General features: G+C 45.6%; 3 protein-coding genes across 3 annotated transcripts in view; 2 read left to right on the forward strand and 1 right to left on the reverse strand.

The window, feature by feature from the left end:
• Positions 1 to 3,893: 3,893 nt before the first annotated feature.
• Positions 3,894 to 9,145, forward strand: naa20 (N-alpha-acetyltransferase 20, NatB catalytic subunit). The gene is made up of 6 exons (XM_038305351.1): positions 3,894 to 4,021; positions 4,808 to 4,832; positions 5,286 to 5,376; positions 5,449 to 5,584; positions 5,655 to 5,800; positions 8,946 to 9,145. The coding sequence occupies exons 1-6, from the start codon at positions 3,969 to 3,971 to the stop codon at positions 9,029 to 9,031; spliced, it is 537 nt and encodes a 178-aa protein (XP_038161279.1). The 5' UTR covers positions 3,894 to 3,968; the 3' UTR covers positions 9,032 to 9,145.
• Positions 8,887 to 21,755, reverse strand: crnkl1 (crooked neck pre-mRNA splicing factor 1). Its single transcript, XM_038305350.1, has 14 exons — positions 21,551 to 21,755; positions 18,749 to 18,901; positions 18,543 to 18,634; positions 18,254 to 18,412; positions 15,644 to 15,810; positions 13,449 to 13,627; positions 13,209 to 13,379; positions 12,934 to 13,125; positions 12,805 to 12,864; positions 12,634 to 12,714; positions 11,912 to 12,151; positions 9,935 to 10,036; positions 9,578 to 9,826; positions 8,887 to 9,492 (listed from the first exon to the last, which is right to left on the reverse strand). Exons 1-14 carry the CDS (start codon positions 21,596 to 21,598, stop codon positions 9,160 to 9,162), a joined length of 2,226 nt encoding a protein of 741 aa, XP_038161278.1. The 5' UTR covers positions 21,599 to 21,755; the 3' UTR covers positions 8,887 to 9,159.
• The window catches only part of cfap61 (cilia and flagella associated protein 61), a 41,365-nt gene continuing 38,795 nt past the window's right edge, over positions 21,555 to 24,124 (forward strand). Inside the window, exons 1-2 of the mRNA XM_038305352.1 lie at positions 21,555 to 22,080; positions 23,618 to 23,768. Coding sequence (XP_038161280.1) covers positions 21,719 to 22,080; positions 23,618 to 23,768 — 513 coding nt within the window. The 5' untranslated portion in view covers positions 21,555 to 21,718. The remainder of the gene's footprint in view (positions 22,081 to 23,617; positions 23,769 to 24,124) is intronic.

A 24,124-nucleotide genomic window follows, 5' to 3' on the forward strand; every position in this document is an offset into this window, starting at 1 on the left:
AAATCAAACTAATCTGCTATTTATTGATTTTGGGGGAGCTGTTGTGATCGCTGGTTCCAGCAGGGGGCAGATGTGTTTCCTATAGTAGAGCAGCTGTAGTGATCGCTGGTTCCAGCAGGGGGCAGATGTGTTTCCTATAGTAGAGCAGCTGTAGTGATCGCTGGTTCCAGCAGGGGGCAGATGTGTTTCCTATAGTAGAGCAGCTGTAGTGATCGCTGGTTCCAGCAGGGGGCAGATGTGTTTCCTATAGTAGAGCAGCTGTAGTGATCGCTGGTTCCAGCAGGGGGCAGATGTGTTTCCTATAGTAGAGGAGCTGTAGTGATCGCTGGTTCCAGCAGGGGGCAGATGTGTTTCCTATAGTAGAGCAGCTGTAGTGATCGCTGGTTCCAGCAGGGGGCAGATGTGTTTCCTATAGTAGAGCAGCTGTAGTGATCGCTGGTTCCAGCAGGGGGCAGATGTGTTTCCCTATAGTAGAGCAGCTGTAGTGATCGCTGGTTGCAGCAGGGGGCAGATGTGTTTCCCTATAGTAGAGCAGCTGTAGTGATCGCTGGTTCCTGCAGGGGGCAGACGTGTTTCCCTGTAGATGAGGAGCTGTAGTGATCGCTGGTTCCAGCAGGGGGCAGATGTGTTTCCCTATAGTAGAGCAGCTGTAGTGATCGCTGGTTCCTGCAGGGGGCAGACGTGTTTCCCTGTAGATGAGGAGCTGTAGTAATCGCTGGTTCCAGCAGGGGGCAGATGTGTTTCCTATAGTAGAGCAGCTGTAGTGATCGCTGGTTCCAGCAGGGGGCAGATGTGTTTCCCTGTAGATGAGGAGCTGTAGTAATCGCTGGTTCCAGCAGGGGGCAGATGTGTTTCCTATAGTAGAGCAGCTGTAGTGATCGCTGGTTCCTGCAGGGGGCAGACGTGTTTCCCTGTAGATGAGGAGCTGTAGTAATCGCTGGTTCCAGCAGGGGGCAGATGTGTTTCCTATAGTAGAGCAGCTGTAGTGATCGCTGGTTCCTGCAGGGGGCAGACGTGTTTCCTATAGTAGAGCAGCTGTAGTGATCGCTGGTTCCAGCAGGGGGCAGATGTGTTTCCTATAGTAGAGCAGCTGTAGTGATCGCTGGTTCCAGCAGGGGGCAGACGTGTTTCCCTGTAGATGAGGAGCTGTAGTAATCGCTGGTTCCAGCAGGGGGCAGATGTGTTTCCTATAGTAGAGCAGCTGTAGTGATCGCTGGTTCCAGCAGGGGGCAGACGTGTTTCCCTGTAGATGAGGAGCTGTAGTGATCGCTGGTTCCAGCAGGGGGCAGATGTGTTTCCCTATAGTAGAGCAGCTGTAGTGATCGCTGGTTCCAGCAGGGGGCAGATGTGTTTCCTATAGTAGAGGAGCTGTAGTGATCGCTGGTTCCAGCAGGGGGCAGATGTGTTTCCCTATAGTAGAGGAGCTGTAGTGATCGCTGGTTCCAGCAGGGGGCAGATGTGTTTCCTATAGTAGAGCAGCTGTAGTGATCGCTGGTTCCAGCAGGGGGCAGACGTGTTTCCTATAGTAGAGCAGCTGTAGTGATCGCTGGTTCCAGCAGGGGGCAGATGTGTTTCCTATAGTAGAGCAGCTGTAGTGATCGCTGGTTCCAGCAGGGGGCAGATGTGTTTCCTATAGTAGAGCAGCTGTAGTGATCGCTGGTTCCAGCAGGGGGCAGATGTGTTTCCTATAGTAGAGCAGCTGTAGTGATCGCTGGTTCCAGCAGGGGGCAGATGTGTTTCCTATAGTAGAGCAGCTGTAGTGATCGCTGGTTCCAGCAGGGGGCAGACGTGTTTCCCTGTAAATGAGGAGCTGTAGTGATCGCTGGTTCCAGCAGGGGGCAGATGTGTTTCCCTATAGTAGAGCAGCTGTAGTGATCGCTGGTTCCAGCAGGGGGCAGAAGTGTTTCCTATAGTAGAGGAGCTGTAGTGATCGCTGGTTCCAGCAGGGGGCAGATGTGTTTCCCTATAGTAGAGCAGCTGTAGTGATCGCTGGTTCCAGCAGGGGGCAGATGTGTTTCCTATAGTAGAGCAGCTGTAGTGATCGCTGGTTCCAGCAGGGGGCAGACGTGTTTCCTATAGTAGAGCAGCTGTAGTGATCGCTGGTTCCAGCAGGGGGCAGATGTGTTTCCTATAGTAGAGGAGCTGTAGTGATCGCTGGTTCCAGCAGGGGGCAGATGTGTTTCCTATAGTAGAGCAGCTGTAGTGATCGCTGGTTCCAGCAGGGGGCAGATGTGTTTCCTATAGTAGAGGAGCTGTAGTGATCGCTGGTTCCAGCAGGGGGCAGATGTGTTTCCCTATAGTAGAGCAGCTGTAGTGATCGCTGGTTCCAGCAGGGGGCAGATGTGTTTCCCTATAGTAGAGCAGCTGTAGTGATCGCTGGTTCCAGCAGGGGGCAGATGTGTTTCCTATAGTAGAGCAGCTGTAGTGATCGCTGGTTCCAGCAGGGGGCAGATGTGTTTCCTATAGTAGAGGAGCTGTAGTGATCGCTGGTTCCAGCAGGGGGCAGATGTGTTTCCTATAGTAGAGCAGCTGTAGTGATCGCTGGTTCCAGCAGGGGGCAGATGTGTTTCCTATAGTAGAGCAGCTGTAGTGATCGCTGGTTCCAGCAGGGGGCAGATGTGTTTCCTATAGTAGAGCAGCTGTAGTGATCGCTGGTTCCAGCAGGGGGCAGATGTGTTTCCCTATAGTAGAGCAGCTGTAGTGATCGCTGGTTCCAGCAGGGGGCAGATGTGTTTCCCTATAGTAGAGCAGCTGTAGTGATCGCTGGTTCCAGCAGGGGGCAGATGTGTTTCCCTATAGTAGAGCAGCTGTAGTGATCGCTGGTTCCAGCAGGGGGCAGATGTGTTTCCCTATAGTAGAGCAGCTGTAGTGATCGCTGGTTCCAGCAGGGGGCAGATGTGTTTCCCTATAGTAGAGCAGCTGTAGTGATCGCTGGTTCCAGCAGGGGGCAGATGTGTTTCCCTATAGTAGAGCAGCTGTAGTGATCGCTGGTTCCAGCAGGGGGCAGATGTGTTTCCCTATAGTAGAGCAGCTGTAGTGATCGCTGGTTCCAGCAGGGGGCAGATGTGTTTCCTATAGTAGAGCAGCTGTAGTGATCGCTGGTTCCAGCAGGGGGCAGATGTGTTTCCTATAGTAGAGGAGCTGTAGTGATCGCTGGTTCCAGCAGGGGGCAGATGTGTTTCCTATAGTAGAGGAGCTGTAGTGATCGCTGGTTCCAGCAGGGGGCAGATGTGTTTCCTATAGTAGAGCAGCTGTAGTGATCGCTGGTTCCAGCAGGGGGCAGATGTGTTTCCCTATAGTAGAGCAGCTGTAGTGATCGCTGGTTCCAGCAGGGGGCAGATGTGTTTCCCTATAGTAGAGCAGCTGTAGTGATCGCTGGTTCCAGCAGGGGGCAGATGTGTTTCCCTATAGTAGAGCAGCTGTAGTGATCGCTGGTTCCAGCAGGGGGCAGATGTGTTTCCCTATAGTAGAGCAGCTGTAGTGATCGCTGGTTCCAGCAGGGGGCAGATGTGTTTCCCTATAGTAGAGCAGCTGTAGTGATCGCTGGTTCCAGCAGGGGGCAGATGTGTTTCCTATAGTAGAGCAGCTGTAGTGATCGCTGGTTCCAGCAGGGGGCAGATGTGTTTCCTATAGTAGAGGAGCTGTAGTGATCGCTGGTTCCAGCAGGGGGCAGATGTGTTTCCTATAGTAGAGGAGCTGTAGTGATCGCTGGTTCCAGCAGGGGGCAGATGTGTTTCCCTATAGTAGAGCAGCTGTAGTGATCGCTGGTTCCAGCAGGGGGCAGATGTGTTTCCCTATAGTAGAGCAGCTGTAGTGATCGCTGGTTCCAGCAGGGGGCAGATGTGTTTCCCTATAGTAGAGCAGCTGTAGTGATCGCTGGTTCCAGCAGGGGGAGCTACCGGTTGTTGCTGTTGGTGTTTGAGCTCCTCCTCTTCCTCAGTGAAGGCAGCAGCAGCAGGAGGAGGAAGATGACTTCTTTACGGCCGTTTACCTGCGATGATCTCTTTAAATTCAACAACATGTGAGTCAGAACCGCCTGGTTCCGTCTGATAAGAACCCATTTGTGTTCCGGTCCAGTTCGGGGTTTAATCCGGATCCGAACGCTCAGACACCAACCGTATGATTAAAACGGATCGTTCAGATTGATTCTGAATTATTCAACAGGATAATCCGGATTATTGTTTGCTTAGTTTTATGTTATTCTTCACTAAATTAAGCATAAAAGTCAAACTCTTTCTTTAACTGTCTGTAGTTTCTGAATGATGCTTTATTTGCCGTTTCTCTTCCTCTAAAGGAGTTAATTCAGGGATTAATGATCATTAACTGTTCGTTTTTTAGTTTATTGACTAATAGAACCGGGCAGTTTACATAAAAACTAATTTATCAATATTAACAATGCTAAATAAATCACCCAAACAAAGCGGCAGATTAGGACAAAACAAAGAACCAAATAAAGGCTAATCAGGAAAGACTGCTGCAGGCTTCCGTAGTCTCTAAAGTTGTGGTCTTTCAGTTGTTAATCCTCCCAGTTTTATACAGACTTCATGGTTTTTGCATCCAGTGATTCACGGGAAGCTTCATCCGACTGGCTCTGATCATTTACTGTCCATCATCCATCCATCCTCCATCTTTTTTCTATATTAAAGAAATTAACTTTTTATGGAATTTTTAAATTAAGTAATTAAATGTTTCTCTATATTTGTTGTTTTGTCTCTTAAAGTTTTCCTAATCTGTTCAGATCATTAACTGTTTTTAATAAGCGACTAAATTATTAATTTGAAACCTGTTTTTCCCTTTTTCCCCCCAGAAATTTGGATCCACTCACTGAGACGGTATCCTTCACCACCATGGCTGTTATGAATAAAGGATCTTTATTATTTCTATTCATGTTCAGGCAGAACTAGATCATAAAATGAGTAGAAATAGATTGTTTTTAATATTTTAAAAGTATTCCCCCTCCCCTGAAAAGTTTTTTAAATCCTGAAATGTTTTTTAGGGAGAATTTTAAGTATGTGTAAAGTGAAAGGAAAAAAACTACTGGAATCAAATGATGTAAGGCTGAACTCTGCACATCAGCCCACAGTGAAACATGGTGGTGGCAGCCTCATGCTGTGGGACTAGGGTTTTAAAAGTCCTGACTCAGGGGAACCGATTCTAAAAGCCATTAATTCTTTGATCTCTTCTGTTTCAGAATGTATAAGTTTTCCCCTTTAGAAGTTAGTTGGCTGTGAGTACTTTAGCAGCGTCGTTCTGATTCCCAGTTCTCCCTAACCGCTCTGCTCTAGTATGGGATCCCGTTCTACCTGCAGTACCTGGCCCACTGGCCCGAGTACTTCATCGTTGCCGAGGCGCCGGGCGGCGAGCTGATGGGTTACAGTAAGTCCCTCCGGCTGAACTAGGATTAGCTCCTCCTGGTGGGATCCTGTCTGACTGCCTGTTCTGGTTCAGTTATGGGGAAGGCGGAGGGATCCGTGGCCCGGGAGGAGTGGCACGGTCACGTCACGGCTCTGTCCGTGGCTCCAGAGTTCAGACGTCTCGGCCTCGCCGCCAAGCTCATGGAGATGCTGGAGGAGATCTCAGAGAGGTTTGCTGGAGTCTTTGAGGTCGGAGCCGGAGCGCAGGAGGACGCTTCTGATTGGTTCTCTGTTCTGCAGGAAGGGCGGATTCTTCGTGGACCTGTTTGTTCGGGTGTCCAACCAGGTGGCGGTGAACATGTACAAACGTCTGGGCTACAGCGTCTACAGGACGGTCATCGAGTATTACTCGGCGAGTAACGGCGAGCCGGACGAAGACGCCTACGGTAAGTCTTCAGCTCTGTTCCAACGCCACGAGCCCTGCTGGCGGTTCAGACAGGAAACGATGGAAGGCGCCCTCATGGGTCCAAACTGAGCCGAGGAATAAAACTCAGCGGCTTTTAGACAAAAACATTCTAGTTTTTAAATCCCCATCATCCCTGAAACGAAACAAATTCTCTACAGAACGTCTCTGTTCTGATGGAGGTTTAGTTGGAGCTCAGTTTGGCCACATGAGGGCGCTGTTTGACACAAGGATGGTTTCATAAGAAACAGGAAGATGTTTCAGGTCATTTAGCATATAAAGAGAATAAAATCAGATTTAGAAAGCTGAAACAATCAGATTAATTGATTATTGAAATAATTGTCAACTAATTTAGTGATTAATTGTTAACTGGAGCAGAGAGACTGTAAAACATGCCTTTAACTGACAGAGTGACCCACAGGAATTAGGAGCAGAAATTCTACCAAGATTGTAATAAAAAAAAAAATATATATATATATATATATATATATATATATATATATATACACACTACCGTTCAAAAGTTTGGGGTCACATTGAAATGTCCTTATTTTTGAAGGAAAAGCTCTGTACTTCTCAATGAAGATAACTTTAAACTAGTCTTAACTTTAAAGAAATACACTCTATACATTGCTAATGTGGTAAATGACTATTCTAGCTGCAAATGTCTGGTTTTTGGTGCAATATCTACATAGGTGTATAGAGGCCCATTTCCAGCAACTATCGCTCCAGTGTTCTAATGGTACAATGTGTTGCTCATTGGCTAATTGATGATTAGAAAACCCTTGTGCAATCATGTTCACACATCTGAAAACAGTTTAGCTCGTTACAGAAGCTACAAAACTGACCTTCCTTTGAGAAGATTGAGTTTCTGGAGCATCACATTTGTGGGGTCAATTAAACGCTCAAAATGTCCAGAAAAAGAGAACTTTCATCTGAAACTCGACAATCTATTCTTGCTCTTAGATCAGGGTTCCCGCGGGTCCTTAAAAAGTCTTAAAAGGCATTGAATTGTTCAAAATAAAACTAAGGCCTTAATTTGTATTAAAATGTCTTAAATCAGTCTTTCGTAGGTCTTAATTTTTAAAACATCATAAATAGGATTATTTTTTACAATTTATTTTTGTAATCTAAATAAAAAGTTAAAATTGACAATTTATTAATTTTTTTATATAAAAGAAAAAATATCGGCTCGCCATTATTGGTTCCGTCCCGATAGCGGAACCAATAAGGCGTTGTTGTGGCCGGGACATTTGGGAGATGCACCATTTACTTTTTGTCTGGAAAATATGAGCAAGTGTAAATGTAACCAAGATTGTCTCCAGCCAAGAGTTTCCTCCATGGCTAAAACCAGGGAACATACATGAGGCTCAGTGGATTTATGCAAGAAGTCATTCAAGCTCAGAACGATGGGAATGAAGGCAGTGGAGTCGCACATGCGAAGCACGAAACACAAAGCGTCAAAATGGAGTTACAGAGAAACAGCCGGTATTTCTCAGTTTAGTTCCACCCTTGTCTCTGCAACGCCTCCACTTATCACCAAATCAAACATACTAAGAAAACCATACAAAGAAAAATAGCTGCAAAAAAGACTTAGCACTGGTTATGTTGAGGCTTTAAAACTGATTTGTGAATTCAGTTAATTGTTAAAATATATCTGTCATTTGTGTGTTTTTAGCTTTCTTCCTGTATGGGAAGCTTTTCAACATTTGAAACATTAGTGCAGTGGTTTATGTTCAAATAAACCTTTGGGTTAAGTTGTAGCAAGCAGGTTTTTCTGTGTTTCTTTAAATTTTTATTTCATGTGGCATTAAAAAGTCTTAAATTTAACTTGCCTTATGTTGTAGGCACAGGCTCTAACCAGAGTAGAAAAAGAAGTGGGAGGCCGCGTTGCACAACTGAGCAAGAAGATAAGTACATTAGAGTCTCTAGTTTGAGAAACAGACGCCTCACAGGTCCTTAACTGGCATCTTCATTAAATAGTACCCGCAGTAGCCTGTTTGTGCTGTCCTCTGAAGAGAGCAGTACACACCGTTGTAGGAAATCTTCAGTTTATTAGCAATTTCTCTCATGGAATAGCCTTCATTTCTAGGAAAAAGAAACTGTCAAGTTTCAGATGAAAGTTCTCTTTTTCTGGCCATGTTAATTGACCCCAAAAATTGTTGGCCTGGCTGAATAGGCAATTCCCTTTAACGACCCCCCCCTTTCAGAGACATAGACAGGTATGGGGCATTGCAGGCTAACAAAGAAGCCAAACGACCCCCATTCCAAAGGGGGGGACCCGTTCATCCGTTTCTATTCGCATGTTTTCTAAAGGTTTAGTTGGTCCACTCTATAAAACCTGGAACGCTATCATTAAACAGCAGTAATGGCTGTAATGACGGTGGATTTGGAAAAGTTGGTCTTTATGAAACCATTTTTAGGGGTTAATATAAGAATCTACTCAGAATTGGAAACTTATTTTACTTAAAGCCCTATTGAGATCTTCTGTAGCTTGGTTCCGGTGTCCCTCAGGGACGAGTCCTCGGATCCCTGCAGCTTCGCTCGATTCCAAAAATGATTCAAACTTTTTTTTGTGTGTCGAATTCGCTGCTGTAATTGACTTCCTGTAGGCGTCAGTCTGAGCGCCGTACGTACGGAGGGAACTTAGTTCCATTATTGTTGAAAGCAAAGGACGCATTTTGTAAATTAGAAAAAAAATTTTGAAGTTACTTTTTCGTTTTCTCTTTTTCAGATTGACTTTGAATTATTCTTTGATCACATTCTCTTCACTTTAAGCTTAATCCAAAACATCTGACCAATAGAAATGTTGCTAACATCCAGCAGATCAAGAGGAAGAGAAGATCTAGAAAAATGCAGTTTGAAAAAAATATAATTCCTCAAACCAAAATCTTAAGAAAATAATTTGAAAACAAACCGTTTTTAGATTTAAACATTTTCCAAAGTTTGCATTTTTTCATAGATTTCAATCAAACCCAGCCGTTGTGCTCTTTCCTGCCAGCTGGTGGCAGCAGCGAGCCTCTGCTCCTCTCTGCATCCTCAAAATAACATTCTGGCATTTTCCTGAAATGTGTCATAAAAAAAAGTTCTTTATTTAAACCGCTGAGACGTTTCCCGTTTCCCCGCAGATATGAGGAAGGCGCTGTCCAGGGACACGGAGAAGAAGTCCATCATCCCGCTGCCGCACCCCGTCAGACCCGAGGACATCGAATAACGGCCCGTGGCTCTCTGACCGCCGCGCTCCTCCTGCCGGACGTCAGAGAGCCGCTGAACGTACAAAACCTTTGACCTGCTGCAAACTTGAATGAAAATGTTTCAGAAACTCTGAGGTGTGTTTGATGTCTAATCTTTATCGTCCTCGCTGCTCCGTTTCTTCTTATCATCATCATCATCGCTGCTGCTGCTGCTACCCGCATCGTCTCGGTCGTCGTAGGTTTGTTCCGTCTCAGTCTTTTTCTCAGGCTGGTCCTCAGGAGGAGGAGGTTCCCGTTCCTCTGCGGTGGAGGAGGAGGACGAGGAGGAGCCTCCCTCCTCCTCCTCCTCCTTCTCTCCGTCGTCGTCTTTCGCCTGCTGCCTCTTCCACATCTTGGCCATGGCGAGCAGCTTGAGGTTGGGCTGGTTGGCGGCGTCCTCGGGGAAGATGTAGTCGTAGTACTCCTCCCAGCCGGCGTCCGACTGTTGGGACACAGAGATAAAGGAGGCGATGATAAAGGAGGCGCCGCAGCTCGGCCCGTCGCCCCGGAGGTTCCGCTCCTCTTACCCCGTCCTCGGCCGTCAGCTTCCTCCTCTTCTTCACCTTCTCCGGCAGCAGCTTCCGGACGCGCTCCATGGTGCCGTCGGAGCCGAACTCCTTCTCAAAGTCCCTCCAGGACTCCAGCAGCATCAGCCGCTCCTCCTTCTCCTCGCAGCTCCTCATGCTCCTGTTGGCCTCCTCGTAGGTCTGGCGGCACCGCTGCAGCCGGTCCGGACCGTCCACCGACAGCTCGAACTTCGCGTAACTGATCCAGACCTGCGGGGGAAACGAGGCGGTCAGTCCGCTCCACGTTCCGGAACGGACCCGGCTCCGTGAGAAGCTTTGGGTCCGGCTCAGGGGGCGCGGCCTGCGGTCCCACCTCACCTTGACGTGCTGCGTGCGCTGTAGGAGCCGCTTGTAGAGGTTCCTCGTGTTCTCGAACTCCTCCTGCTCGATCTCAAAGTCGACGTACGACTTCCACAGAACCTGGAGGGACGGAAGGACGCCGACTTTAGAGGACGGGAAGGAACCGGAGCAGCGGGAAAACCGTCAGGATCCCGCTGCTTCAGCAGGAACAACCGCAGAACCCGGACCTGATGGATCTGCCGGGGCCTCATGAAGAAACTATGCACACTTTTAAATCTACAAAAACAATCTTTAAAAATAACATGAATCCGTTAAACTGAAGGAGAATCAAATCTGATGTTAACTTTAAAACCTGAACGATGAAACCGATTCGTCATCCGACAGCAGAACATGATGGAACCCTCCTCATTCTGCTGGAAACTAAATATTTCTCTGCTTTGGTCATAAATGTGCATCAAGAGCAGAAAATCCACATTTATTCTCAAACCTACAGGAAAACCAGCAGTAATTCAGTAAAAAGAGGGAGAGCAAAAAAATAAAAGAGCAACTAAGAGAAGAAATTAAGAAGGAAAAACCCTGACGGCCATTTTGAAACTCAGACTAAATAAAATAGTTTTAAAAGTGATCAATCTGTCATCTAACAGATTGTGGTTTCATTTTATTTCAATGTGCTTTACTGGGATTAACTTTCCGATGTTTAACCCTTTCAGATTGGTTGGAGGGGGGGTGAAAACGTAATTAACATCAAAGGAGGCAGACCATCCGTAACGACGTGCTGCCGCCGTTGATTCTGATGGAGTATCTGGTTTGCAGCTAACGCCTCCTTTCTATCAGTGACGTTTCAGATTGATCCAAACTGTGACTCCGCCCCCTAACCAACCGTCCTCTGACGTGTTTTTAGTGCAGTTCGGAAGGTTCAGGTTCTAGTAACTGTTGCTAACGGAAACATAGAAAGGTGAACTGCTCTTAAAGCCAAAACACACAGATTCCATTTGTGTCCGATCTGACAGAATAGAGGTGGTGGCGTTTAGCTCTGATTGAAAGTCAATGGTGATGATTTCCTGCAGGGGGCAGCGTCGCTCCGACTGAGATGGAGCCCAGGTCTGTTTTAGTGGGACTAAGCAGCAATTCAGCAGCAATTTCATGGGTCTGACAGGAAGAGAGACGCGGTTACAAAGTAAAACACATCCGCTTTGGGGGAAAATACAAAATAAAATCTGTTAATCTCACTGAGAAAGAGTTAGTTTGGAGTCGCTCATCGTGTTTATAGGCGGCAGGACAGACTGGAGCAAAAACATTAAAATAGAAAACTTTCCCCATGACAGGAGTTCAGGAGGACAGGAAACGGATAGAGTAGTTGATCCTCTTTGAGCCTCACAGAAACCAGAATAAGGAGGAGCAGACAGAGCAGGTCAGCGCAGCGCATCTCTCTCACCTCTTCATGGAAAAAAGGAAGAAAAACTGTGATAAACTTCCCAGATCTCTCTGAGAATCACATGTTTTTCTTCTCTTTAGACGTAGATCTCATTATGTTTTTAATAGATTAACATTCTCTATCTGTTCTGGTTCTAGATGCTCCACAGACTCGTTAAGCTTTGCTTTATAGAATAGGCTGGTCTTTATTTTTATAAATTCATAATCTGTCCAAGTAAAATGTGAGAAATTGTTTTAATGTTTATTAGCACAGAAGGGGGGAAAAATCTGCTCACCCTGCCTCTCTATACGCCAGGGGTGGGCAACTCCTGGGGGGCCGGGGTCCTGCAACTTTTACATCCATCCTTGGTTCAACACACCTGAATCAAACACCTGAGTTACCTCCTCAGCATGCAGTCGGTTCCTCCAGAGTCCTCTCAATCATCTACTTGCTTCATTCAGGTGTGTTGAACCAAGGGCACATCTAAAAGTATCAGGAACCCGGCCCCCCAGGAGCTGGAATCAAGCCCCTGATCTGCCGAGTCATGGTTTCTGATTAATCTGAGGTCAGGTAAGTCAAACCTCGGGCATGTCCAGTCGGGGCTGACTGATGGCCAGCTCAAAGATGGCGCGGGCTCTCTCGACGTCGCCCAGGATGGTCTCCAGCTCGGCGAACTTGATCCAGGTGGTGCAGTTTTCCGGGCTGAACTCCAGGTATTTCTCGTAGAGCTTCCTGCAGCGGTCGAACTCGCGCAGCTGCAGCTCCAGCTCGATGTAACCCTTCAGCAGCTTGTTCTTCGGACATTTCCCGATCCCCGTGCCCTGGCAACGACAGACCACAGCATCGTTACAAACGGACCGGTCCGGACCAGCGCCACGTCCTGAACCCGTCCGTCTGTGCTATAGAACATTCTACAGACAGAGGTCAAGATTTCTACTGAGGGTCCAATCAGATCTGGAACCTTAAACCGGTACAGGAACCACTGGTGGAGTGGTACCAGTACCAATCCACTCGGGTCTAACCGGTTCCAAACTTAGTTATGCTAACCGCTATCTGAGTGAGTTCTACAGAGTTCTGCTGGATCCAGCAAGGCCCTGCTGTTGGTTCTGTACAACTTTAAACAGAACTTTTCAAAGCAGCATCATCTTTAAAACAGGCTGCCATTAGAACGTCCTAGTCAAAGCCCAGCTCCAAATCCAACAGGGAATCTGGGATCTGATTTCCCATCTGATCAGCAGCCGGACCCGGTCGGTTCTGGTCCACTTTACAGGTTCGTGTTCAGATCAGGGGGGTTAATACTTACCATGATCTTTCTGGCTCCTGGAAGGTTCTTCTGTCGGACCTCAAACTGAGCAAAGAGCAGCCAAATCTTGGCAAACGTGAACTGGAACAAAACCGAGACGTTGATCATCAGAACGGAGACGCGAGAACCGGTGGGCGGCGCCGGGAGACGTTGCCTGCTTCTGATCCTTACCTTCTTATGAGGGATGAGCTCCAGACACGCCTGGTACACCTGCCTGGTCCTCTCTGGATCCTGCAAACAGAACCAGCCGCCGTTAGACGTGGCGGTTCTGAGCCGCCCTGGCTCTGGTTCTGAACCCACCTTGGTCTCCAGCTCCTCGTACAGGGCGTAGTTGATCCACAGGTAGATGTAGCGCCTCCAGTGCCTCTTCTCCTGGATGGGCGGTACGTTGGCGATGGCCCGCTCGTACACCTCCCTGACGGTGTCGGCGTCTGCGTCGCTCTCCACCAGGCGCAGGTAGTCGAACCAAGCGTCGTAGTTGTGTGGGTTGGCCTGGGTTCAAACAAAGAGGAGGAGTCAGTCGGCCCGAGGCAAACCACCTCCTCTGGATCTCCAGGAGCCGCTCTCTGGCTCACCTTGACTTCTTCCTCGTACTGAAACCTCCTTTTGCTGACGATGACGTCCTCGATTCCTCTGCGGTCGCCAAACTTCTTCTCAAACATGGTGTAGTTCTTGAAGAGCTCCTGCGCCTGATGTTTGGGGATTCGGTCCAGAGCGTACTTATAGATGACCCGGACGCGCTCAAACTGCGAGGAAAGGACAGAGTCAGACGCGGAGCGGCTAAAGTCAACCCAAAAAGTTCCAACAGAACTCGCCTCCTTCTGCGTCTCCTCAAACCTGGCGAAGGCCACAAACAGGTTCTCGTCTACGTGTTCCTCCCCAAAGAACTCCCCGGCTCGTTCGTACACCTTCCTGCTGAGGGCGACGTAGCCGTGCCTCTCCTCAAAGCGTGCGTACTTGATCCAGTTCTTCACCTCAGGGTGGACGATGACGAGTGGACTGGAGTCAAGGAAACCAGGAAGCAGATGAACCAGTTCCTGATGCTAAAACCAAAGACGCTGCTGAGAAAGTCGATGACAGGGAGGAAGACCACCGCTGAGCTGAGGATGACTGGAGTGTTCAACTAAACTATCACCAGCAGAACCAGTTTAACCAGTATAAGGCATCTGCTAGGGGTGTAAATAATAATCGTTTTGTATCGATGCATCGATCCAACAGCCGACGATCCGATGCATCGACACGTCCGCAAGATAATCGTTTCATGTTTTTTTTTCCCTCCGGTCTATTTTTATCCATTTGCTCCTGGGCGTAATTCTCCTCCCGTGCTGCGGTGGCGCTAAACCTATTTTGCCCTCCTCCCTCGCTTCCTGGTTATACTCTTACAGCAGTGTGTTGCAGTGAGCTTGATGCAGACATTTTTGATTTATGCTCAATATTGCAGCGTGGTCTGTGCTACACACTGTGGATACGGCTGAGGCGGAGAGGAAGTGGGGGCCAGTTTAGTCCGACGACGGAGGGACATGAGGGCCAAAAAGAGCGGAGATCCAGGTGGAAAAAGGGTCCCAGCGTTCTCGCTCTTCTAGCGGGTCGAACTTCACGAGTTGTTTTCCGCAATTTCGGTCATAAAAACAAAACAAGTCGGCCTCCTGTCTGCGGTCAGCTACAATTTGGGAGAGGAGCAGCGGAGCGTCTGTGAGGGGGGCGGGACGTCTGGAGCCGAGGTATTGCATTGCACTGATTTTCTGCAGTATTTTTTGATGCAACTTTTCTACTTCTGTTATTTGTTGTTGTTTCTCAAAAAAAAAAGAAAAATGCATAATGATTATATATATATTTCATTGATTTATTAGCCTGTAAGGTGTAAAAAAAAAAAAAAATTTACCGATTAATCGAATCATATCGTGGTTTATTCTCGAGTATCGAAAATAATGGAATCGTTGGGTCAGGAAATCGATACTGAATCGAATCGCCATGATGGATGTGATTTACACCCCTAGCATCTGCACAGGTCAGCCTCTGATGGTCAACCAAAACCAGGGATGGATAATTGATAGTGGATGATTATTGATGGATGGATGGATGGAAGACAAAGGAAGGACGTCAGTGACCTTTATCCTCCATGAAGCTTTTCTAGTTTCTGACTCAAAGGTCGTTACTTTGGGTTTTTCTCCTGCTCCTCATTTCCTGTCAGTCCACTTTCAGATTAAAGGCCAAAAAATATCCCAGAAACCTTCAGGTAGAGGATCTGAAGTCAGCAAGTCATCTCATTCTGCTCAGCCACTGAACCAGGGGAGCCCAGTCTGGTTTAACCTGGTTCTGGACTCCCCTGGTTCAGTGGCTGAGCAGCACAAATAAATGACATGAGCTACGTTCACACTGCAGGCCTTGATGCTCAATTACACTTTCTTTGAGTAATCCGATTTTTTTGCGTCGCTGTTCACATTTCCAAGTATAAGCAACTTGTTTGTGATCTCCTGTGTGAACTGCATTCATACAACGCAAGTGTCCCGCATGCGCAGTAGAGGATGCAATGACGCCTCAGGCCAGCATGCTCTACGTTTACGGCACGGATGGTAGCGATCTTTCCCAACCAAAAAAATTTAATTAAAAGATCAGATCGAGATCGCATATGGGCAAAAAAAAAAAAATCTGATTTGGGTCACCTAAGGCTGCTGTGTGAACGTAGCCATGGAGATGATTTGTTGACTCCAGATCCACCACCTCTGCCTTCAGCGATCCCCTGGAGAACGTCTGTCCACCAAGCTTCTCAGGTCCATCAGCTGCTGTGGTTCCAACCAAGTCTGCAGACCTTCTCCATCAGATCTGTAAATGTCTAAAGTGGGTTCCAGACTGTTCTCTGGTTTTATCCTTGACCTAAAACCATCCAGGATCATTCCAACAATGGAAAGGACTAAATGTGACCTCAGAGCCCTGAAACAACCTGAAGTAGATGTTGAAAACATCTCTGGATCCCTCTGCCCCCCCCCCAGCTAAGCCAGCAGTAGGATATATCGCTCATAGATGGTGCGGGCCTTGTCCACCTCCTTGTAGCGCAGCTCAAAGTTGATGTAGGAGTGCCAGGCCTGTTCTTCAGGCTCCCACTCCATCCAGCGCTCAAACACCTGCCTGCAGCCGGGCACGTTCCCCAGCATCTCCTCCATGTAGGTGTACTTGTACCTGGACACAAATTCAAAGGCTGAGGATCTGAAGAGCAATGGAGGCTAGAAAATGACCACCTAGAGTCACTAATTAGTAAAAGAAACCAAAGGACTTATTTCAAGCGAATAACATCTAATGATCTTATGTTTTCTCTCTGTTGGCAGGTTTTAGTGACTCCAGCACAGAGAAAACGTCCCGTAATAAAGCAATACTGGACAGAAATAAAAAGAGTAAATAAAGTTGATCAAAGTTTTAATTTGAAGTGATGCATCTTTGGAATATTAAAGCTTAAAATTCACAAATTAATTAAATTCTGCTCCTGGCTGCTAATAAAGAAATATCCAGAAGATGGCGCTCTGGTGCCTAAAGTAGAAGAAGGGGTTAATGACTTGTTAATGCTGATCTCTATTTATTCACTTGCTGATTGCCCGTTGGTAGTACAGGGTTGAAGTGAAGCCATCGGCCGCCATATTGGTACTCCCAAGATAGACCGGTCGCTATGTAAATAATATGTGCGCTACGGCATCGAACAACGATGATGTTCTCATTTTCAGGAGGACTTAAGACGTTTAAAATAAAGATCAATTCATCACTTTGACACAGACTGGCTGTTTCATAGCATCAGTAGACCCCCAGGAACTCGGGGCCCGAGGCAACTATCTAGTTTTGTCCAATGGAAAATCCTCCCCTGACTCTAGTAAAGGATCCATTGGCTATAGATGGATTTATTGCTTAGTTCATCCACTGACTGGGAAATTACCTGTGGAACTAGCCTCGTGAGACCATCCTGATCTCGCGAGCTTTCAAGGTTTCACTCGCAGATCAGTCTGGAGACTCTCCGTTAAAGAAAATTTGGAGCCGTTCACCAAACGAACGTCCAATCAGCGTTGGCTTTGAGGCGGGTTGAGGTGTGACGCAACGAGAAGCGCGACAGTTCAGTCTAAAGAACATGGCGGCTTCAGCCGATGAAACTAGCGTTAGCGTGGCTATCGAGCAAGTTTTATCGGAATTACAGAGTATTTCTTCACTGAAAGAAGAGCAAAACACTGCTCTGGAGGCTTTTCTCAGAGGAAAAGATGTTTTTGCTCTTCTCCCGACTGGTTTCGGCAAGAGTAGCCTGGCTTGTGGTTGTGTTTTCGTCGTCGCTCTGTTAGTACATCATATGCTTCGTTGATCTGATTGGTTTATTTGGCCCGTCTATCACCAACATAGGCCAATCAGCTAACCAGTATTTTCGCCCCTTCCCAAAATTACTTCAACGGAAGGTTTCCAGATGGATATGCGGAGCAAATCCATCTGGAGGAGTCAGGTTACTGTCGAACGTCTTCCTGCAGCCAAAAGCTACACAGGGAAGGATTTTTACTGAGTGTCTTCTTCGGTGTGGGGAGTACCAATATGGCGAGCGGTGGTTTCACTTTTTTTGGGCCATCAGCAATCCAGTGAATAAATAAGAGATCAGTGGCAGCTAAGGATTTATGTTGTGTTGAAATTAATAAGATTAGAGGTTGAGAAATCTAATGACGATTACAGCAAACAGAATAAGCAAACAAACAGCGAATGAGCAAAATAACCACAGTTACAGTAGAATAAGCCCTAAATAGATGCTACTTCTGTTATGACTTTTTATTTACTTCATTTTCTGTATTATATCTGTTTTTTTGTTCATTCAAAAAGAACTGACTTGATGCAATCAGCTGGTTTTCCTTAGATAGAAAACTTTGAATCAATCTGACTGGATGATCTGGTGAACTGGAAAGTGACCTGAGATGAATTAGAGTGTTAGGTTTATTCAATGATGATTATAAAATTAATGTGTGCTTATGAAACATTTGAGCAAGGGGACGCTCCACTGTGTCTTGTGATTCAGTCAGGAGACCATCCTGCCTTGTCATTCTGGTGGAGCATCCTGTCTTTATGAACTGATCAATTGTTCTGTCAGAACAATACTCTGTTTGTACCCATGTGTTATGTTCTGTTAATAAAAGACGGCTGCAGGAGACGATTCGGAGAAAGAAAGCTTGAAGTTGGGTTGGGCTTTTTCTTTCCGCTCCTGCAGAAGCTGCTTGAATCTCTTTCCTGTGTAGGCCCAGTTTCTCTTTTACAAACCTACATTTTCTGAACCTAACATGGAGCTATAGAAATAAACTGAATAGAAGTTACCTTATGACACTGAACATGTTTGAACTGGAAGTTTTACACACACAAAAAAATAATTTAATCTGAATGAAAGATTTTCATGTTTTTTCGACCAATCGAGACATTTCCTGTAAATAATCAAAGGAGTTTTATTTAAACCAGGACAAATTTAGAGATGTAACTGAATGATTTGTAAGATCGTGGCCTTCTGATGGAGAGCAGGCAGGACGCTGAGTGTCACCAGCTGTTTCTGTTCGGCAGCTAAACTTTAAATCATAACCAGAACATTGGGGCCACATGGGTCCAAAGTGAGGGGTGGTCCTACCAGAACTGGTTGACCCGTGGGAGGATGGTGATGGCTCTGTCCCAGATGTTGCGAGCGTGGTTCACCTGACGGCTCTTCATCTCCATCTCGGCGTACTTCAGCCATAGAGTGATGTTGCGGTGGTCGACGTCTAGCGCTCGCTCGTAGATGGACCGAGCCCTGCAGGCAGACCGGAGAACAGGTTGGTCTGATGATCTAAATGCATCTTTCAGACCTCGCCGAACCGTTCAGCTCTGACGCTACACGTCAAATACATCGACATTTAAGACCTTTGCATTTAGATGCATACCGCTGGATCTCCTGCAGGCTTTCTTCCCATTGTGCGTATTTAATCCAGTTACTGATGACGGTTCGATTTTTCCTGATGTTGTCTTCAAAGCCCTTTAAAAAAAGGCAGATTCACAGCATGAGAAACAGCTTTCCTTTGTTTAGTCTGATGATAATCACGTTTTAAAAAGTGAGGTAAGAACAGTTTAACTGCATTAATGAACCGACCTTCCTCTTCTTCAGCTTGTAGTCGTTGAGCTCATCCTTATCAGTGATTTTCTGTTTGGGAGGTGGAGGCAGAAGTTCCAGCTCCCTCTCTTTGGCTTCTCTGAGCAGCTGCTCGGCAGTGATCTGAACCTCCGCAGGAGCTTTATTCTTCACCTGAAAACACAAACTGCTTTAGAAATTTGCACCAGGAGGTTTTCTGTGTCTTTACGTCATAAAAAAAGCTCAGACACAAACACCATAAGCAGGGATGAAACAATTGATTTATTATCACTATTGAAAAAACTGTCCACTAATGCATCGATCAAATCACTGTTAACTGGAGCAAACAGGCTAAATAATGCTGAATGAAGCTGAACGGAACCAAAAAATAACCCAAAAACCTGCTTGGTCTGTAAATAGGATCCATCCTGATGCCACTTTTAGCTTCACCTGCTTTAAGTTCTGGAACAAACATTTTAATCTTGACATCAACAACAACTAAGAAAATATTAGACCCTGGAAACCATTTTCAATACAGCAGGGATACAAAAATTACAATTAGAGGCATAAAACTATTTTCTTAATGTGATAAACTCCCATTTTTAATCTCAATATAAAGCATGAGTTTTCTCAAGAAACGGCGTCTAAAACGGCCTTAAACTATCTGAATGCATTAAAAAGGTGGTTAACCCATTTAAATCTTCTCATTTACAAGCATAGCTGCATATATTTTTCCCCCCAAAAACAACTATTTTCAAAAGCTTGCAGAAAAAGTGCACATTTTTTAATTGGTAAAGTTTTCATATAAAATAATTATATCTAAGGCAGAAAGTAGTATTTGATTAATCATTAATGGGAGTATAGTGACTGTAAAACCTGCCTTTAGCTGACAGAGCGACCTACTTAGGGCAGGAATTATACCAAGTTACAAATAAATATATAAACATTTGGCATTTAAGATTTTTGTTCACACAGGGTGTATACAAAACGAAATTTGGTTCAGTACAGCTCTCAAGACATTTCCATTTCTCAAAGTGGGGGGTCATTGATGATGTCACGGGCTCGGGACACGCAGCGCTGGGATGAAATGTCTTTAAAGAGGAAGAGGAGCTCTCTGCTGTTCTCACCTTCTTCCAGTGGACCTCACCTCACCTTAGTTCATAACACTAGTGATCTATATATTATATCTCTATACTCATTCAGTAGAACCCATGTCCTGTATTTATGGAACCATTATTCATCCTGCATTTGCTGCTATTGCACTTCTGGTTAGACATAAACTGCATTTCGTTTCCTTGTACCTGTACCTGTGTAATGACAATAAAGTTGAATCTAATGTAATTATCAAATTAATCAAAAAGAAAAAGTTTATTTTATATGTTCCCCCTCACTCTGCACCTATTTCTCTCTCTCTCTCCCTTTTTTTATCTCTCCAGTCATCTTATGTATATAATACACTAAGAATAAATGAATCCTCCAGGGTTGAGTAGCAAGGGAGGCGTTATATTGTAAACATTAATAAAGATAATCGACAGATAAATCGATCTGCAAAATAATCGTTTGTTGCAGCCCTAATTATATTTTTCAATGATTCTATAATTCTACTAATCCTATAAAGGGCTTCAGACATCCATTATTTTAGTAATCATAAAACAATGATCAAAGGTTTTATTTTTACTGGTTTGTTTGAATGAATGCTGTCAGTTATTCTTTTAGCATATAACATGTTTCAGATTCTGTGTACCACGAATCTACGTCATGATCAGATAAAGGAATTGGTGGTCTACTGCTTTGGGCATAGAGCTCGCGGTTGTGAGTTCAAGCCCCACTTCCACAGACTGCCACTCTAAGCAACCCCACACTGCTCCTCGGGAGCCGCACAATGGCAGCCCAAGGGGAGGGGTTAAATGTAGAGATTTCATTTTGTCGCTACAATACACTGTGATAGTATAATGACAATATAAACACTTTAAAAGATGACCAAGTTAGTTGGAAAATATTTTGGGTCCTCACGACTATTTCCATAATGAAACAGAGCCTGACATGATGATAGATGTGTACAAATAATACTCCAATCTTTGTCAATTGCAAACAATTAGCAAGTGATGAAGGATAGTTATGATAAATATGACAAATCAAATCCCTTCCTGCCATCATCGCAACACCTTCACAGTGGAAGAAAGGACCTCACCTATTCAGCCAGGCCAATTATTCCCTCTAACGACCCCCTTTCAGAGACATAGACAGGTATGGGGCATTGCAGGCTAACAAAGCAGCCAAACGACCCCCATTCCAAAGGGGGGGACCCGTTCATCCGTTTCTATTTGCATGTTTCCACCCAATAAAACCTGGAACTCAACATTATTTCTGAGATTTTGAACTGAAAAAATCTTCCTGGATGGAAGAGAAAGTTCTTCAAACTTGGAAACAAAGTCCAGTGGATTGTTTATTAACTTTATTTTGAAACGACTATCACCTGGATGACTGTGAATCTTCACCAGCAGGACAAACCAAACAATTGTATTTATGGGGGCGGTTAAATAAATAGTGTTGAACATTAAAACAGCAGAATATTCCTTTATTTAATTCGGAGGCTAACATTAGCGTTATTGTGCCATGCTACCGGAAAAAGTGATAAAAAGTGATTATTTGATCTTATCAAACATCTTAGAGCCAAAACCCGAACTTGAATTAGTAGATTTCTAACAGCTTTCTGCCAGCAGAAAATCAACAGTTTATCAAAACCGCCAGAATTCCCTCCATGTCTTTAGCCGCTGTTAGCATCAGACGCTCGGATGCTAACCTCCCTCCGGGGTTCCTTACCTTCGCAACCTTCGGGATGCGCTGCTTCCCCGCCGCCGTTGACGCCATGTTGCCGGTGGCTTCGACCGAGAACCGTCTCACAACTTTTGACAGAAAACACCAACACCGGGAGCAGGTTTCTCTGGACACACCGCCAAACGTTTTTTGTGTCACCAGCAGACAGCCGCCATGACAATACCCACAATGCCGCGCGGTATCAAAGTATCGCGAGAGGATTCTCAGCCGAGCGGTTGTCCTGGCAACGTATTAAACGGAAAGCAACTGAACAAGTTTAGAGAGGAAAACGAGAAAAAACTGAGGTTTAAAACACCGAGGAGAGAGAGAGCGTTCAGAGACAATCAGTCATTTAACTTTTTATTTTCCCCAATGTCTTATAATCTCACGAGAGGCGGGAAAATGATTCTTTCGGCCATGAAACGGGAAGAACTGATCATTAGAAGGAGTCAGTCAGAGGATGCTCAGTGGATCAATACGCTGATCGGGTCCGCAGAAGAGGCGGTGTTTGGACGGATCGATGTCATCAATCTGCTGTGAGGACGGTCCTGTTTCTCCTAAACCTCACACACTGATCACTGATTTCCCATCTATTCACTAAAACAGCCTCTTTTAGCTTTCCTTCCTTTCATCACTGCATTTATTGGATCCATCTAATCAGCCACACCTGAACCCGCTTTATTATTGACCCAATTAAACACATTCACACCATGATGTAAACGTTAAAAATTAAAGTCTGCTCATATTCAGAATTCCAACTTCTAAAAGTGCTTTAAAATTAAATATTTCCATCCTGTTCAATAAATGATCAGTGTTTTTAATTCAGAGTAATTTTCATGTGAATGTGCTTTACTGGAGGCATCCATGTTTGTCAAAGAACACTACTGCCACCTACTGGTTTGTGACGTCACAGTGCTGTATCGGCTGTTGATCAAGTCCCAGTGCTGTATCTGGTGCCTTACCGGACAGGCGAGGGGAAGCACGGTAAGGCAGGTGGGGGAGGAAGTATGGGGCCAAGGCTACCATCACCGCTCCGTCCCCCGTCCGCCGGGGTTCCAAGACCAGCCCCAGAGCTGACGGCTGTAGTGGACCAAAACCCCGGACGATTTTGAAATCCCCCCCGGACATTTTTTTAGGTATGAAAAGTAGGACATGTTCGGGAAAAAGAGGACGTCTGGTCCCCCTACCATATCAACAATCTGATTTTTCAGTGAGTGAGTGCTTGTTGCTATGATGCGTCTTTGCTCAGCAGCTTGGCTCGTTGTAAACCAACCAATCTAAATATTCATGATCAAACCATAAAAGGAAGGAAACCTGTCGTTTCATTCTAGGGCTTTTAACCAGGCTGCATTAGGGCTCATAGAACAGCTAATATGCCATTTTCAGCCCAACCGATGTTACACACCCTATTAGAGACCTGGAGGACCAGATACCCTATAGAATCATTCTATCACCCTATTAGAGACCTGAAGGACCAGATACCCTATAGAATCATTCTATCACCCTATTAGAGACCTGAAGGACCAGATACCCTATAGAATCATTCTATCACCCTATTAGAGACCTGAAGGAGCATCACCAGATACAAAATCATTCTATGACCCCTTTAAACTTGGATTTAACTCGTAGAAACCCCAACTTGGACCTATAACATGTAGTAAAAATGTAATACAATGAGACATGCCTATTCTCAAGCATGTTCTCTATTACCGCTGTTCAAAAAATACCTATTATTGTAAGAAATTAGAAGGTGTAGCTTTCAAATGATGCATCACACACAGAATTTGGGCTTAAAGTTCCCCTGTTATTTGCTTTTCCATGTGGGTATGCAAAATAGGCGAGGATTATCCAAATTTAGGTGGGTGTTAAGAGGTTAAATGTCTGCATGTCCACTTCCCCTCTCAGCCACTGAATCACTCTGATGGTGATCAAAGAACCCCTCCAGCTGAATGTAGATGAAACACCACTTAGGACATCATCGTCCTAATTTCCTCGTAATGTTCTAGTAACCATGCGGACCTCTGAGTGCCGCCCTGTTGCAGGACTTTATGTTTTGTGTCTGTTTACGTACAGAGATAGGGCAAGCCTGGCCGTGACTGTGTCCAGCAGGGAGGACGTCCTCCTGGCTCACGCCTCCTTCTACGACTATCCAGCTGCAGACGTGGTTGATCCTGGAAGCTGGGAAGGCTTCCTTCACACACACTTCAGGGCTAACAGATGCACAGTGGGTGTTATGCTTAATTTCCTTATGTTCCTAACAGAGCACTTCGCTCTCAATCTGCAGGTTTACTAGTGGTTCCTAGAACTTCTAAAAGTAGAATGTGAGGCAGATCTTTTAGTTATCAGGCTCCTCTCCTGTGGAACCAACTACCAGTTTTAGTCCGTGAGGCAGACACCCTGTCTACTTTTAAGGCTAGACTTAAAACTTTCCTTTTTGATAAAGCTTCTAGTTAGAGTGGCTCAGGTTATCCTGATCTATCTCTATAGTTCTGCTGCTATAGGCTTAGACTGCTGGAGGACATAGGGACCCCTTTTTCATCATTCTGCTTCATTCTATCTCTATTCTCCCACTCTGCAGAA

Source organism: Cyprinodon tularosa, unplaced genomic scaffold, assembly GCF_016077235.1.
Source record: "Cyprinodon tularosa strain WSP-4 unplaced genomic scaffold, ASM1607723v1 ctg557, whole genome shotgun sequence".
In the NCBI taxonomy this organism is placed as follows: domain Eukaryota; kingdom Metazoa; phylum Chordata; class Actinopteri; order Cyprinodontiformes; family Cyprinodontidae; genus Cyprinodon; species Cyprinodon tularosa.